Genomic DNA, 14,113 nt, shown 5'->3' with positions numbered 1-14,113 from the left:
CATGAATCAAATGTTTTTATTTTTGCAGAAACAATGTATTGAAGAGTACAACATGACCAGAAGTCACAGGGGTCATCTAGGGCTGAATAAGTCCAATCAGCAGCCCAATCAAATGACCCAGTAAGCTGACTCCACCCTCCAGCTGTCAGCCAGTCCTAGCATGTTGCCATGGAAACAGGAGGGAGTCCAGCACCGTTCTATTCTGCTGACCTCACTTTCTCTGGGCAGGTCCTTTGTGGAACAGGTAGATCAGCCGCTGGTTGCCTGGAAATGCACACAACATGATTAGGGCCTGAGGTTACCATGGAAACAGAAATCCAAGAAGCTAAGCTAAACTGAGCTAAGCTAAGTAATGCTATCCATGTCATGGGACCATTCAAGATGGTCAAACATTTCAGCACTTGTTTGAAGAACTGGATAAAAACTTTAATGATCTCAGATGAAGAGCTGAACCGGAACAGGAAACTGGGACCAGGTGGAGTCCAGGTCTACAGCTGGACATTAGGGGATGTGACCACAACACAGTCAGTGTTCACAGCCCACTCCCATCACCACACCCTAACCCACACACAGGATTCGTAGTGGAACGGTGCCCATGTTCCTCAGATTCTCCCAGACCCCGTCCCTGACCAGATGTTCTGGACAGGTTGACGCTTGGCCTTCAGCCCCGGTGAGGGTCCCCAGTAGTAAGGCTGGACCCCCCTCCCTGCTGGGACGAGTCCTGAGTGGCCCCAGTTCCTGGGGCTGCTGCTGGTATCTCATTGTGAGCTGTACTTCAGGGTCAGGGTTTGCGACCCCAGCACCACCTTCCGTTCCCCCCTCAGCTGATATGGATCAGTCCTTGTCCTCCAGTTAGACCAGCCACACTGGGTGACACCTCATCAGACCCAGTCCCTCTCCATGACCCCTCCGCTTCACCAGAGTGGATCTGTCAAGCTCCACCCCCTCTCCTTGCCAATGGTCCAACGCCTCACCCTAAGACAGAACCAGAACCCATCCCCACAAATAGAACCATGTGGAACCCCCACAGCGGGAAGACAAAGAAACCACTGCAGCCATATATGGGCTTACCGGAAAATGATAACATCTGATCACAGATCAGCTTCCTGTCGCAGCACTTCCAAAGACCCGAACACCAGAACCACAAACTTAAGGAAGGAGGCTAAAGCTAATGATGCTACAGACGACACTCCTGCTGATGATGCTAATTATAATGCTATTGCTAATGATGAACGAGTAAATATTTTGGCTCTTGCTTTCTGATGTAAACAAGGATGTTAACACAACTGAAGGTCAAGTGGAGGGGAAGATCCACCTCCACCGTCACGTCATGTAGTCCAGCACTGGTGTTGTCCAGTGAGTGTGTCCAGTGGGTGTGTCCAGCAGGTGTGGTGTGTTCAGTGGGTGTGTCCAGTGGGTGTGTCCAGCAGATGTGTTCAGTAGGTGTTTCCTGCATGTCTCATACCTGTGTGTGTGACGAGTCGGTAGGAGGCGAACCCGACGGCATCCATCAGGTAACCAGTGAAGCGTTCAGGTGTCAGTCGAATGGTGGAGTACCGACGATATGTCTCCGCCTACAAAACAACACACGATCACAGTCCATGTATGTACACGCACGCACGCACACATACTCCGAAGTGATCAGTTTAGCTGTGTGACAATTCAAACCCTTTGTGAATATGCTGCCTGTTTTGAACAGCAGAGGGCGCTGTCTGGCACTGGGTTCACCTTCTGGACTGGGAGGGACAAATTCCAAGCTGAGGTGCTCTGGCAGGGGGCAGGGTCACAGATTGGACCGACTGAGGCAGCGAGTAACTTGACACCAGGGAGGATGGTCAGAGGGCGTGACCTGACCCAGAGCAGCAGCTTCATGGCCCAACACGCGTGTTGGATGTGGGTCCACTAGGTCATGGGCCGGGGACCGGAAGCCCCCTCACTCCTACCAGCTGCTCATTTGGTGTGTGTGTGTGTGTGTTTGTTTCAGGGGCCTGTACACATATTTACACGTGTTTAAAATATATAGTATGACTGAAAAGATAATTTCCTGAAAGGGGCTTGTTGCAGTCTTCCCTAGATCCTGTAGTGTGTATCCTGTAATGTGTATCCTATAGTTAGAATCCTGTAGTGTGTATTCTAGTTAACATCCTGTAGTTAGTATCCTTTAATTAGTATCCTGTAGTGTGTATCCTGCAGTGTGTATCCAATAGTTAGTATCCTGTAGTGTGTATCCTGCAGTCAGTGTGTATCCTTTTGTGTGTATCCTATAGTGTGTATCCTGCAGTGTGTATCCAATAGTTAGTATCCTGTATTGTGTATCCTGCAGTCAGTGTGTATCCTGTAGTTTGTATCCATTAGTATCTTGTAGTGTGAATCCTATAGTATGTGTCCTGTAGTGTGCATCCTACAGTATGTGTCTTGTAGTGCGTATCGTGCAGTGTGTATCCTGTAGAACCTATCCTGTAGTGTGTATAGTATTTTCTGCACTATAAGGCGCACCTTTAATGAATTGTTTATTTTATAATTTATTTCACATAAAAGGCGCACTGGATTATAAAGGGCATATAATTCAAATAGATTAAAAAAAACTAGTGGCTGTGGTTGCGCTATACATCCACTAGATGGAGCATCCATGACTGTGAGTACCTTGAACCAACTGTCAACGTCCCTATTGTTATTGTCAACGAGGCCATTCTGAGACTCATCAAGGAAACATGATCACTTAATCACTTTGCCATCTTAGAAAGAAATCAACACGAATGGGTTTTTTCCTTAGCTGCTGAGATTTACTGATAAAAGTACTACAAAATACTGTAGTACAAAATTATCTAAAAACATAGTCAAATTAGATTTTATTTCTATAGCGCCAAATCCTAACAGAAGTCATCTCATGGATCTTTCCAAATAGAGCTGGTCTAAAGAAGTTTTTCAAGCCTATTTACAGAAAGCCAAAAGAATTCTCCAGATGCAAGCAGTGGAGAGGAGAAGAGCAGAGCCGATTGTCAGCTCTCAGTGATGTGTGGTGAAGTTCACGGAGGTGAGGCACCAACTTAAAAGTCAGTTCTATGAGACTGACAAAGTGGCTTTTTTGCCACTCTTTCTGGCAAAATATGCCATATTAAAAAACCTAACATTAAAAACTGGTTAAATTCATTACAAGTAGACCACTCAGTTCGAACAGGTCGGATTATTTCCTGATCTGAAGTTCGAAGCAAACATTTAAGCTCCGAGGTTCGTCTTCGTTTATTAATCAAATAAATGAAGATGAACGTCTTCGTGTATACAGGATAAACATCGACTGTAGTCACGTTTCAATTGATCGGTAGTCCAGTCGGAGGTGAAGTGCAACTATTTGCTGCTCCACCGTGTGTCCTAAACAATTTTTTAACCAGTTTTTAATGTCAGCCTGCAAATTTACTGGCAAATGCAATACTGTTTTACTCGTAGAACTGACTTTAAAGTCGGTGTCTCACCGCTGTGAACCTCACAGCACATCGCTGCCAGACACAATACACAAGCCTAAACTGCGGACCCCACACACACAGTAACGTGTCGTTTCAGGTATCAACTACATTTGCAAATCATTTGCAGCACACCAGGCAACTTTGTCTAGCAGTGACTCAGCTCATGAAATTTCAGAAAAGGCTGGAAGTTCAGCTTTGAAGATCTTTCATTCACCTTTATGCTGTGGTGGAAAGTTTTTGATACAATAAAATAATACAATAATATAACAAAATAATATCATTTAATTGAACCAAAGATCTGGATTGTTGTGTGTGTCATATTATTCAGCTCTTGTGAAGGTGGCACCAGGATGTCTCGGGGTCGTGGGGACGCTGCATGAAGGTAATTACTGTTAGACCATATTTGGAAACGCTTGCATGACTGTGGGTATCCTTGAAGAAGTTAGACACTGACAGAAGCAGCTAGCCAGATCATTTCATACACTGTACCTGAAACTAGAATGTATGTTTCTGCACAGGGTCATCCAGAGAATGTCTGTAGCAGATCCTCACAGGGTTCGCATATTATGTCATCAAATAGTTTTGTGAAACTGTCGACTTGATATTTTTGGTAACTTCTGGAGATCATGACGTACCAACTGAGAGCCCGTAAAGAACTGGTTGAAAGCAGATGGGCCGAGGTTAATACCTCCCCCTAGTCACACCTTTAGGGTATAAAAAGAGATGTGATCCATTTTTTAGTTTGTACTTGAAGTTTTTTTAGTACCCAGAGTACTCTGCAACAACACACCGGAGGACTTTTTCATCATCCCCAGAGCTCTCATCATGCTTAGATAAATATTTGTTGAACCTGTCTGTGTGTCAATATCATCGATGATATTATGGACTCATACTCAACCTATTGATGATATTATTGTACTGCTACCCTCAACCTAGACATGACTTGAATGGACAAATATCTTGTATTTTACACTGTCTCCTGTCCTTAAGAAGAACGAAACCCCCACCACAATGCCTGTTTCTGTGTTACCGCAGACTAATAGAATGGACCGTCACTTGATTCCAGATTACAGCACTGACACTCGACAATTGCATTTTTTAGACCAATGAAGTTTCAAGTGGGTTATTTCCGGCGCCACAGTGGTTGGGAAATACTGAGATCAGTCAGTCAAACTTAATTAATAGAATTTTTGAAAATTCCCTTTGTTTTACTATGTTATCGTAGCCAGGCACTGGTGATCTCCGCAGGCTGCTCTTCCGTCAGACAGCGGGTCAGTGAGAACCAGTATTTCGGTGACGCCCCTTGACTACTGTTACAAGTGGGCACTCTGGCCGGACTACGCCCCCTCGCGTTGTGCGGCATGACTGCTGGCCAGACTGCCCGCTTTTTTTCAGCGATATTGTTATTAACCAATATTAATTTTAATCCATATATAAGGTGCATCGGATTATAAAGTGCACTGCGGGTTTATGAGAGAACTATGGGCTTTTAGGTGCGCCTTATAGTGCGGAAAATACTGTATTCTGTAGTGTGTATCCTATAGTAAGTATCCTGCAGTGTGTATCCTACAGTTAGTATCCTGCTGTGTGTATCCTGTAGTTTTTATTTTCTTACCGAGGCTCTCTTGCTGCTGCTGTAGCTGCTCCACTGCTGTGGCTCCAGAAGAAACAATCCTCCAGGTGAAAGGCTGTGATACGCTCGTCTGAACAATCTGACAACACCCCTGTCACCTGACTGCAGCTGGACCCACTTGGTCACACCAAGACACATGATGACATCATACTGACCCCGGCCGGGCCACGGTTCATGCTCTGACACGTAGTCGCCCTGCAGAGGGAGTCGTAGCAGTGATGTCAAAGGAGAACATGTGACCTGTCTGAATGGGCGGGGCCAAGACTCACCTGGATGAAGGTGATATTGTTGGGGAACCTGGAGGATGATGATGGTGGAGAGAGAGAGAGAGGAGGAGCAGAGAGAGGCCCCCGGGTCACACGGAACGACAGGGGGAAGGGGAGGTGAGAGAGGGACAACGAATGCAGCACTTTCTCAAAGTCCTCCTCCTCTTCTTCTTTCTTCATCACCTCCATTACCTCCTCCTCCTCCCCCCTCAGTCCCCCTCCTCCCCACTTCCTTGAAGGACAGGAGAAGGTAGACGATCCCACCAACCTTTTTATCTCCCTCTTCCTCTCCTTCACCACAAGGTCATGTGATAGAAAGTGTCTAATGTTCTGCTTTGCCGCTTGAACCAGTTTCTCATCTAGCTCCACCCCCAGGATGTGGGCGGGGTCAAACCTCCGAGCAATGGAGAGCACCATGTGGCCAGCGCCGCAACCAATGTCTAACACCTTCTTGTCTTTAAACCAATGGGCTTCCAGGACACAAAGCCGTGGGTCCTCCTCCACTCCAACCCGCCCCTCCCAGCGGTCACCATAGAAACCATGGTAGCCGTAGTAACAGCTGTGGTTGCCATACTGGTAGCGGTGTTGGTCCTTCTCTGGAGGCTGCGCAGAGGCGGGCTGCGATACTCCACACCTGTCGGGGGGCAGGGGTTTGAAAGTTATTCAGACCATAAACACTTCCCAGAGATTCACACCTAACTTCCAGGGAGCCACACCCACCTGCTGGATCTTGCCCCTCCCACTAGCGGCGTCTGGAATTTAGTGGGAGCGGTTCTGGCGCTGGTGACCTCTGACCTCGTGGACGTGGTGTTGTGCCGTCTCCGCTGGCGACTGCTACGCTGAGCGGCGGGTGCTGGGGGGTGGGTGTGTCTTCTGAGGAGGATAGGGGGTGTGACCACATCGTCTCGACAGGTAATGGCTGTGTTGAGTTCACAGGGGAGTGGAGACTCTGAAGCATTGCCCTCTGTGGTCAGCACAGGAACTGCAACACACAAGCAGAACGGTGACATGCTAACACACACTTAGCATGCTAACAGGAAGCTACAGGTACGCCTTGGCTTACATCGTTTGGAGTCACCTCGTTCTCACTTAAACTGGAGACGAGTTAATTCAACTCGCGTCTCCTGGAACCTGTTAACGGCGTTGGGGGGTGGGGGGGGTTACCTGTACTAGCAGGAGATCGTTACCATGGAGACAGAGCTAAATGTGACCTCTGAACATGAGCTTACATTAGTTAGTTATGGCCACAATCGCTGATCTGAATGGCCAAACCCCTCACCCCCAGCTGGCCCCTCCCGGTGTCAGTGATAACCTACCTGTCTGCCCAGCAGCAGGAGGGGCGGCCCTCCTCTCCCCCCCTTCGCTTCTCCCTCCATGGTGCCTGTTCCTGTGTCGCCTCCTGGCCTTCAGGGGGGACAGCAGAATGCCCCCCTCCGTCCCATCTCGGCCCTCCCCCTTCAGATTCAGAGGGTCTGTGATGTCTCGAGGAACCAGGATCTCAACGGGGTCGACACTCCGGGACGGCAGGGGCGAGCACTTTGGTGTCTCCTGATTGGTTGCCCTGAGGACGAGGAGGCTGAAGACTCACTAACGTTTGCGGAAGCGCAGTAGACCGCACCACTGATTCCTGCCACCTAACAGGTCACCCCTGCTAGTGTGGCGGCTACTGCTGCTAGCCTAGCGGCTGCCACTACACCTGTAGAGGCTATCACTGCTAGTGTAGCAGCTACTGCTGCTAGTGTAGAGGCTACCGCTTCTAGTGTAGCGGCTACTACTGCTAGTGTAAAGGCTACCGCTGCTAGTGTAGGGGCAGCGGCTAAAGCCGCTAGTGTAGCTGCTACCACTGCACTAGCTACACTATCTAGTTATAGCAGGTAGAACCAATTGATCAATAAACTGATATGACATAAAAACCTGATTGATTGATTGGTTGGTTGGTGCGTTGATTGGTGCATCTTACCTGTTCACTTCTTCATCCAGCAGTGAGTTGAGGTTCAGGGGGTCAAAGATGTTCCCGCCCAACAGGAAATGGCTTGGTAGCACAGGCTCTGATTGACTGTCGCTGTTGATGCGTCGACGGCGCTTAGCCAGCCCCTTGAAGCCGACGCCCACAGAGTATCGCCTCTTAGAGGCTGTCTGAGGGCGTGTCGTGGCACTGAGGGGTGACGGCTGAGTGCTGCCCAGCTGATGGAGGCCGTTTTTTGGTTGAAAGAGGCAGGGCTTTGGCAATGGCCGCTGTTGTGGCAGGCTGACTGCTGTCGGGGAGGCAGAGCTGGCCTCTTTATCCAATGACATCCTGATCATCTTCTATCTGGAGACTGATCATCCAATCAGTGGTCTGCAGGCTGAGAGAGCAGGGTGTGTTTGAGTGACTGGATACTGAAAAAATCACTACACCAACAACTACTTTTGAAAATCAAAATCTGTGACTAACAATCGGAAAAAATTCATAATTAAATTTATTCTTCACTCCATTCATGGCAGGAAAGTAAAAATGTTTTTTTCTCTTAATGATGGGAACCTTTAATAAACAACTACAACCAACCCTAACCCCACCGCTAACCCCTAACACCACCCTAACCCCACCGCTAACCAGTGACCCCTCCAGTCATGTCTGTTAATGTTGCAGTTTGCGGCTACAGGCGGCGGGCCCTGCTCCTCCAGTTAATATGGTAATAGCGCCACTGAGTTCACTCAATCAGATCGTTTGTCTACCCTACGCTGTCAGCATACCAGGAAGTGAGACAGCTCGCTACCGCTGTGAGTTTAGCGCTACAGCGGACCACAGAAGAAGGGAGACAGCATAGCTCCAAACGAAGGGAGGTTAATGAGGAAAACCGCTGGTTAACAATGAGTGGACGAAATCTATGTTTACTTCTCCGTCAGGCAGTTCAAAACCATTTTACCTCACATGGTCTGAACACGTAGTATGAATTAAAAAGTGGTAACATAAAGCGCCACTACGAAACAAAGCACAGATCTTTTGTGCAGAATTATCTCCTGAAGTCCGACCTGAGGGCAAAATGACCGAGAAAAATGCAAACGAATGTTCACTAAAGGCATGGTGGAGTTTGGGGCAACATAAAACATCTTTTAGTAATGGGACAGTTGTGAATAAGCGCTTAAAAGCTGTTGACATTTTGTTTGGGGGAAAACAGAAAGATGAGATGTGTGGAAAAACTCCCAATGTCAGCTTCAATAGCAACCAGAAAATCAGAAATATTAACAGCTTGATGCAGCTATTCGGAGAGCACCATGCATATCTCTGGACCATGATGAGTTCTAGATTGTGTGCATTCCTTGACAAAGATAAGGAGCTCTTCGCTGAGTGTAAGACCACTATGAAACACACACAAGGGGAAAGGACATACATGCACCAAGAAAAGATGCTGACAAAGTCCAGTGGTCTCTTTCACCAACATTACAGAGACCACCACAAGGTGACCACCACAAGGTGTGCACAGGCACACCTTGTCTGGGCTTGCACTAGGAGCTAGTATGACTAAGCCACTGTGGCTCAGTGTAAAAGAATTGAGTAAGCCACAATAAAACACACTCTGTGTCCAAGACAGTGGCACAGCGCCTGGACGACCAACGCTCGTCGCAGGGGGACGTTGGGGGTCCGGGGGGCCTCCCCTGGGAAATTTTTGAGAAAATGGGGTTGTTGTCCTGCATTCTGAGGGCAAAATCTTCTGTTCAGTTTACCTACAAAAATACACAAAAGTCAAACAGTTCAAGCTGAACTATCTTTATTTCTGTCCTACTTTATGCAGGTATAAATGTGAGATTCAACCATTGAAAACTTCCATTCACTATGTGAAGATACAGTCACATAAAATATTACTCAATGTTTACTTGTAAGTTTTACTTAGACTAGAAAACATTTTAACTTTGACCACCACCAACACCATTGGTATGCCATAGTTTTTTTTTTGTTTTTTTTAAATTCAATAACATGATTTTTCATTTCAATTTAAAAAGGCATAAAAAATAGCAAGCGAGGTGAATACACATTTACATGCATCGCTGGTTATTCCTGCCGGTCATAGGGAACAAAAGTCTAAGACTACAAACAAGTATTGATAATATCTTTCATTTACCTTCTGATCGGTCTGTCGCCACTCCTACCCCCTCTCAGCATTCATCACTTGTTTATTAATGAGGACTTTAACACAAACTCTACTATAAAACACTGGATTCTTTTGATTGATTGCCCTCACTTTGTCTTAAACCAATTCGCGGGTTCAGCTTGTAAAAAAACAATATTTTTGTTTTTCATTGGATGGGAGGAGGTCATGACTCGAGTGCATTGGATCGGGAGCGTTCAGGTCACTTCAGCTGTTTCCGTCGGCGTGCTTCGGCTAAATTCCGTCGGCATGCGGAAATAGTGGTGCTATTTTCGCTAGTGCCGCTCGCTAGCGGAAGTGGCGGCGCTAGCGCTAGCGCTGTTCGCAAGCTGAGGTAGCGGTGCCAGCGCCGCTCGCTAGCGGAAATAGCGAGCGAAAAAGTTGTAAGTTTTAGCCTTTTTTGCGTAAAAATTAGAACGAAACTGTGGCTACACAGTCTAAAGACCTTGTAGCCAATCTGGAATATACTTCGCCTGTGGAGAAGTGGCAAATGGCTAGCGCAAGCCCAGCGTTGTGTACAAGTAAATTACTAGCAGGCCACATGCCCCTTTCTCTCATAAAGAAAGTTCTGTTTGCATTTCCCCCCTAAAAGAGCCAGTTTGTATTCATGCTTTCTGAACATGTTAATGTTTTTTTACTTGACGTGTAGGCCTTCAGTTCTTTAGGTTGGGATGTCTTTACGAGAAAAAGGATTATTCAGCTCTTTTTGCACTTTACTTTTAATTCTGAGGTTTGTATGTTCTTCAATCTAAGAAAAAGGTTTAAAATTATTTGCCTGGGTCTACTTTTATTTATGGTGAGGTAAAAGAGTTACCTGTGCACTCACTTAAACATATCCTCCATTGAAAATTGATAATAAACGATAATGTAGATATAGTGGCCGGCTATAAGACACAAACTGGACTTGGGTTCGGATCTTTTACTAAGAGGAAATTTTTCTAACCAGACAACTTTTAATTGAATACCCCTGGTGTAGAGGGTCCTCCTGAGGAGAACTTCGTTGCTGGGCCTTCAGTGAAAAGGTGGATGAGAGAGGGACTGAGAGCCAGGGGACCCAACTAATGTTACAAACATGTTTACAAAAGTGTTGACGGTTCTGTGAATAAAATACATGCCATGTTACATACAGTATATTGACTGTACTCCTTGCTTTTGGGTAGGTGCTCCTAAAGTCTTTGCTGGTGCTACTAACTTCTAAATTTGGGAGCACCAGTGCTACCAATAAAAAAAGTTAATTTCAAGGCCTGGACTATTAATGTTCTAGCAGATAACTAGTAATGTAGTAGTAGATAACTAGTAATGTTCTAGTTGTTAACTAATGTAGCTGCAAGATGGCACAAGCCAGTGTCTTATTTCGCCGGTCCCAAGCCCGGATAAATACAGAGGGTTGTATCAAGAAGGGGATCAGACATGCCAAATCAAACATGCAACTCAAATCTATGACTTCCCTACCGGATCAGTCGAGGCCCAGGTTAACAATGACTGCCATCTATGCTGTTCACCTACAGGGTGCCGGTGGAAATTGGACTACTGTTGGTCGAAGAAGGAGAGGAAGAAAGTGTGTTTGTAGGAAGAGAGAGAAGAGGTCCGCCAAGAGTATAGGACTGAGAGTAGGGACGTTGAATGTTGGAACTATGACAGGAAAAGGTAGAGTTGGTAGACATGATGCAGAGGAGGAAGGTAGACATACTGCGTGTCCAGGAGACAAGGTGGAAAGGTAGCAAGGTTAGAAGTTTAGGAGCAGGGTTCAAGTTGTTCTATCATGGTGTAGATAGGAAAAGAAATGGAGTAGGAGTTATCTTGGAGGAGTTTGTTAGGAATGTCCTGGAGGTAAAAAAGTTGTCAGACAGAGTGATGAGTCTGAAGGTGTGACGTTCAATGTTGTTAGTGGGTATGGTCCACAGGTAAGATGTGAGCTGGAGGAGAATGAGAAATTCTGGAAGGACTTTGATGAAGTGATGCTAAGCATACCTAGAAGTAAGACTTGTCATTGGTGCAGACTTCAATGGACATTTTGGTGCAGGAAACTGAGGTGATGAGGAGGAGATGGGCTGGTTTGGTATCTAGGAGAGATGCTGTAGGTGTGACAGACGAATTCAAAGTGGAGGTGGGACTGCATCAGGGATCAGCTCTGAGCCCCTTATTGTTCGCTATGTTGATGGACAGGCTGACAGACGAGGTTATCAAGAATTCCCCATGTGATCAGGGAATGAGAGCAGGGAACAGGTGGAGGAGAAGCCAGAGAGGTGGAGGTTGTCCGGGAAGAGAGAGGAATGAAGGTTAGTAGTAAGACAAAGTACATGTGTATGAATAAGAGGGACCCACGTGGAAGAGTGAGGTTACAGGGAGAAGAGATCAAAAAGGTGGAGGATTTTAAGTTCTTTGGGTCAACAATACAGAGCAATGGAAAGTGTGGAAAAGAGGTGAAGAAGTGTGTACAGGCAGGATGGAACGGGTGGAGAAAAGTGTCCAGCGTGATGTGTGATAGAAGAGTTTCAGCTAAAATGAAAGGAAAGGTGTACAAAACTGTGGTGAGACAAGCAATGTTGTTTGGTCTAGAGACAGTGTCACTGAGAAAAACACAGGAGACAGAGTTGGAGGTAGCAGAGATGAAGATGCTGAGGTTCTCTCTGGGAGTGACCAGGATGGATAGGATCAGGAATGAGTACATCAGAGGGACAGCACATGTTAAAGGTTTTGGAGATAAGTCAGAGAGGCCAGATTGAGATGGTTTGGACATGTCCAGAGGAGAGATAGGGAATATATTGGTAGAAGGATGCTGAATTTTGAACTGCCAAGGAGGAGCCCTAGAGGAAGACCAAAGAGTTTTATGGATGTAGTGGAAGAGGACATGAAGATAGTTGGTGTGAGAAAAGAGGATGCAGAAGACAGGGTTAGATGGAGGCCACTGATTCGCTGTGGCGACCCTGGAGGGAAAAGCTGAAAGGAGAAGCAGTAGTTCTGGTAGATAACTAGTAATGTACTAGTAGATAACTAGTAATGTTCTAGTAGACAAGCAGGAACCCATGGAAATGGAATAATATCAGACTTCATACCAAACATATAAAAACAAATGCTTTGGTGTTAAACCAAGCGCGCCCAACGTAGTCAAAATCAACGTGGTGACATAACGACTTTGTGCTGGCAATCATGAATTGCACTGGTTGGGCATTGCTAAGCTGTAGTTGAATGTCAGCAGGCTAACTGGAGTAAGAAAGCTAACTAATCGTGAAATTGGGAAAGGAGATAACGTTAAAGGAAAAGGCACCTGTCAAAAGAGCATGTGGAAAAGAAAAGAAATTTTAGAAAAGTGATAGTTCTCTTAGCTGACTACATCAACAAAACTGTATGTAGTTATTTAAAGACCGTTTTTGTCAGATGCCCAAGGAGTTTTTGGATACTACATCGATTGCCCCATTCCAAACGGAAACCATAGCTAGACAGACTGTTCGTGCTAGCCAGCTAGTTTCACTCAGAATTTGTTGCAGTTTTCTGTGTCGTTCCTGCTGTTTGGACTCTCTGCTCAAAAATATGAAGATTGTTGGAACAGTTATGACACTCTAAAATAATGTAACTGGGAAGTCAATGTAGTTATTTCTTCTCCTAACATAGAAGATGCCTTACGCCATATAGTTCACGTGATTCCTTCTGGCAGATGCGTCATGATTGGTTGGGCGCCGTGATGGGTTGGGCGCTTGCTTGACAGGTAGTTGGTCACAGTGTGAGACTTTTCAAGTGGGCTTATTCAAATATATAGGTGGGGAGATAACTAGTAATGTACTACTAGATAACTAGTAATGTTCTAGTAGATAACTAGAAATGCACTTATAGATAACCAGTAATGTTCTAGTAGATAACTAGCAAGATACTTGTAGATAACTAGTAATGTACTAGTAGATAACTAGCAATGTTCTACTAGATAACTAGTAATGTACTCAGTTACTCGTAACCTACCACACTGAATCCACGCCCCTCCACACCAGAGATATGGTGGATCAATAGAGATCAATAATGGAGATCAGTAAACCTGTAATGGGCCGGACCTCCTCTGGAACCAGTACTTGGACCGGAACTTGTATCTCTCATCAACTGCTGGACTGTAGCTCCTCTAACCTGAGTGTACTTCTTGTATCAATAATCAGTAATCAATCAGACTCACTCGGTCCAACAGCCCAGCCTGTTGTCGCTGCTCCGCTCCTCTGGCACCGCCCTGAATTGCTCTGCACCAATCACAGAGCGCCGTCATGAATAATGTCCACTCCCAGTGAACCTGGTAAACAGTTAGCTCCAGAGAGCCACGTCCAGCTAACATGCAAGAGCAGCGCCCTGAGCTAACACACGCCCCACCAAACCCGGCGCGTGCGAAAACCACCCCCCTCCGCGGTTCCCCGCGTGCGTGTGCAACAATGGACGACTTCCGCTAAGGCTGCGCGCTAACAGACGTTTGCATCTCCTCGCTGTGCCCCCAGAGCAGACGCGCTAATGTGGACCAGCCGCTGGGCCCCGTGAGTGAAAGGACACGCGGCCAAGAACGAGCCGATAGGAAGTCCCGCCTCCCATACATTCACCAATTAGATGACCCCTCCAACTAAGCGAAGCTATGATTGGCTGTAGACCAGGATCGAA

The 14,113-nt window shown here is 46.3% G+C and overlaps 1 protein-coding gene across 5 annotated transcripts; it reads right to left on the bottom strand.

Moving 5' to 3' along the window:
- Nucleotides 1-13,980, bottom strand: LOC137590909 (7SK snRNA methylphosphate capping enzyme-like). 5 transcript variants are annotated; one of them, XM_068308757.1, is made up of 9 exons: nt 13,647-13,980; nt 8,917-9,065; nt 7,321-7,705; nt 6,677-6,921; nt 6,081-6,342; nt 5,364-5,994; nt 5,077-5,289; nt 1,466-1,574; nt 1-264 (listed from the first exon to the last, which is right to left on the bottom strand). In XM_068308757.1, exons 3-9 carry the CDS (start codon nt 7,662-7,664, stop codon nt 212-214), a joined length of 1,857 nt encoding a protein of 618 aa, XP_068164858.1. In that variant the 5' UTR covers nt 7,665-7,705; nt 8,917-9,065; nt 13,647-13,980; the 3' UTR covers nt 1-211. The 5 variants fall into 5 exon arrangements, with proteins under 5 accessions (XP_068164858.1, XP_068164857.1, XP_068164856.1 ...); XM_068308756.1 differs by lacking the exon at nt 13,647-13,980 and adding an exon at nt 9,461-11,377; XM_068308755.1 differs by lacking the exon at nt 8,917-9,065.
- Nucleotides 13,981-14,113: the final 133 nt, after the last annotated feature.

This window comes from Antennarius striatus, chromosome 23 (assembly GCF_040054535.1).
Source record: "Antennarius striatus isolate MH-2024 chromosome 23, ASM4005453v1, whole genome shotgun sequence".
NCBI classification, from domain to species: Eukaryota; Metazoa; Chordata; class Actinopteri; order Lophiiformes; family Antennariidae; genus Antennarius; species Antennarius striatus.
This window is presented reverse-complemented; position numbering and strand designations above follow the sequence as displayed.

Bases quoted from the DNA above. Each gene is read 5' to 3' on its own strand.
- LOC137590909 (XM_068308757.1), bottom strand. From the start codon at position 7,664: ATGATCAGGATGTCATTGGATAAAGAGGCCAGCTCTGCCTCCCCGACA. The intron at 5,995-6,080 runs GTGGGTGTGGCT...GCCCCCCGACAG, and splicing joins GGAGGGGCAAGATCCAGCAG to GTGTGGAGTATCGCAGCCCG. The intron at 5,290-5,363 runs GTGAGTCTTGGC...CTCCCTCTGCAG, and splicing joins ACAATATCACCTTCATCCAG to GGCGACTACGTGTCAGAGCA.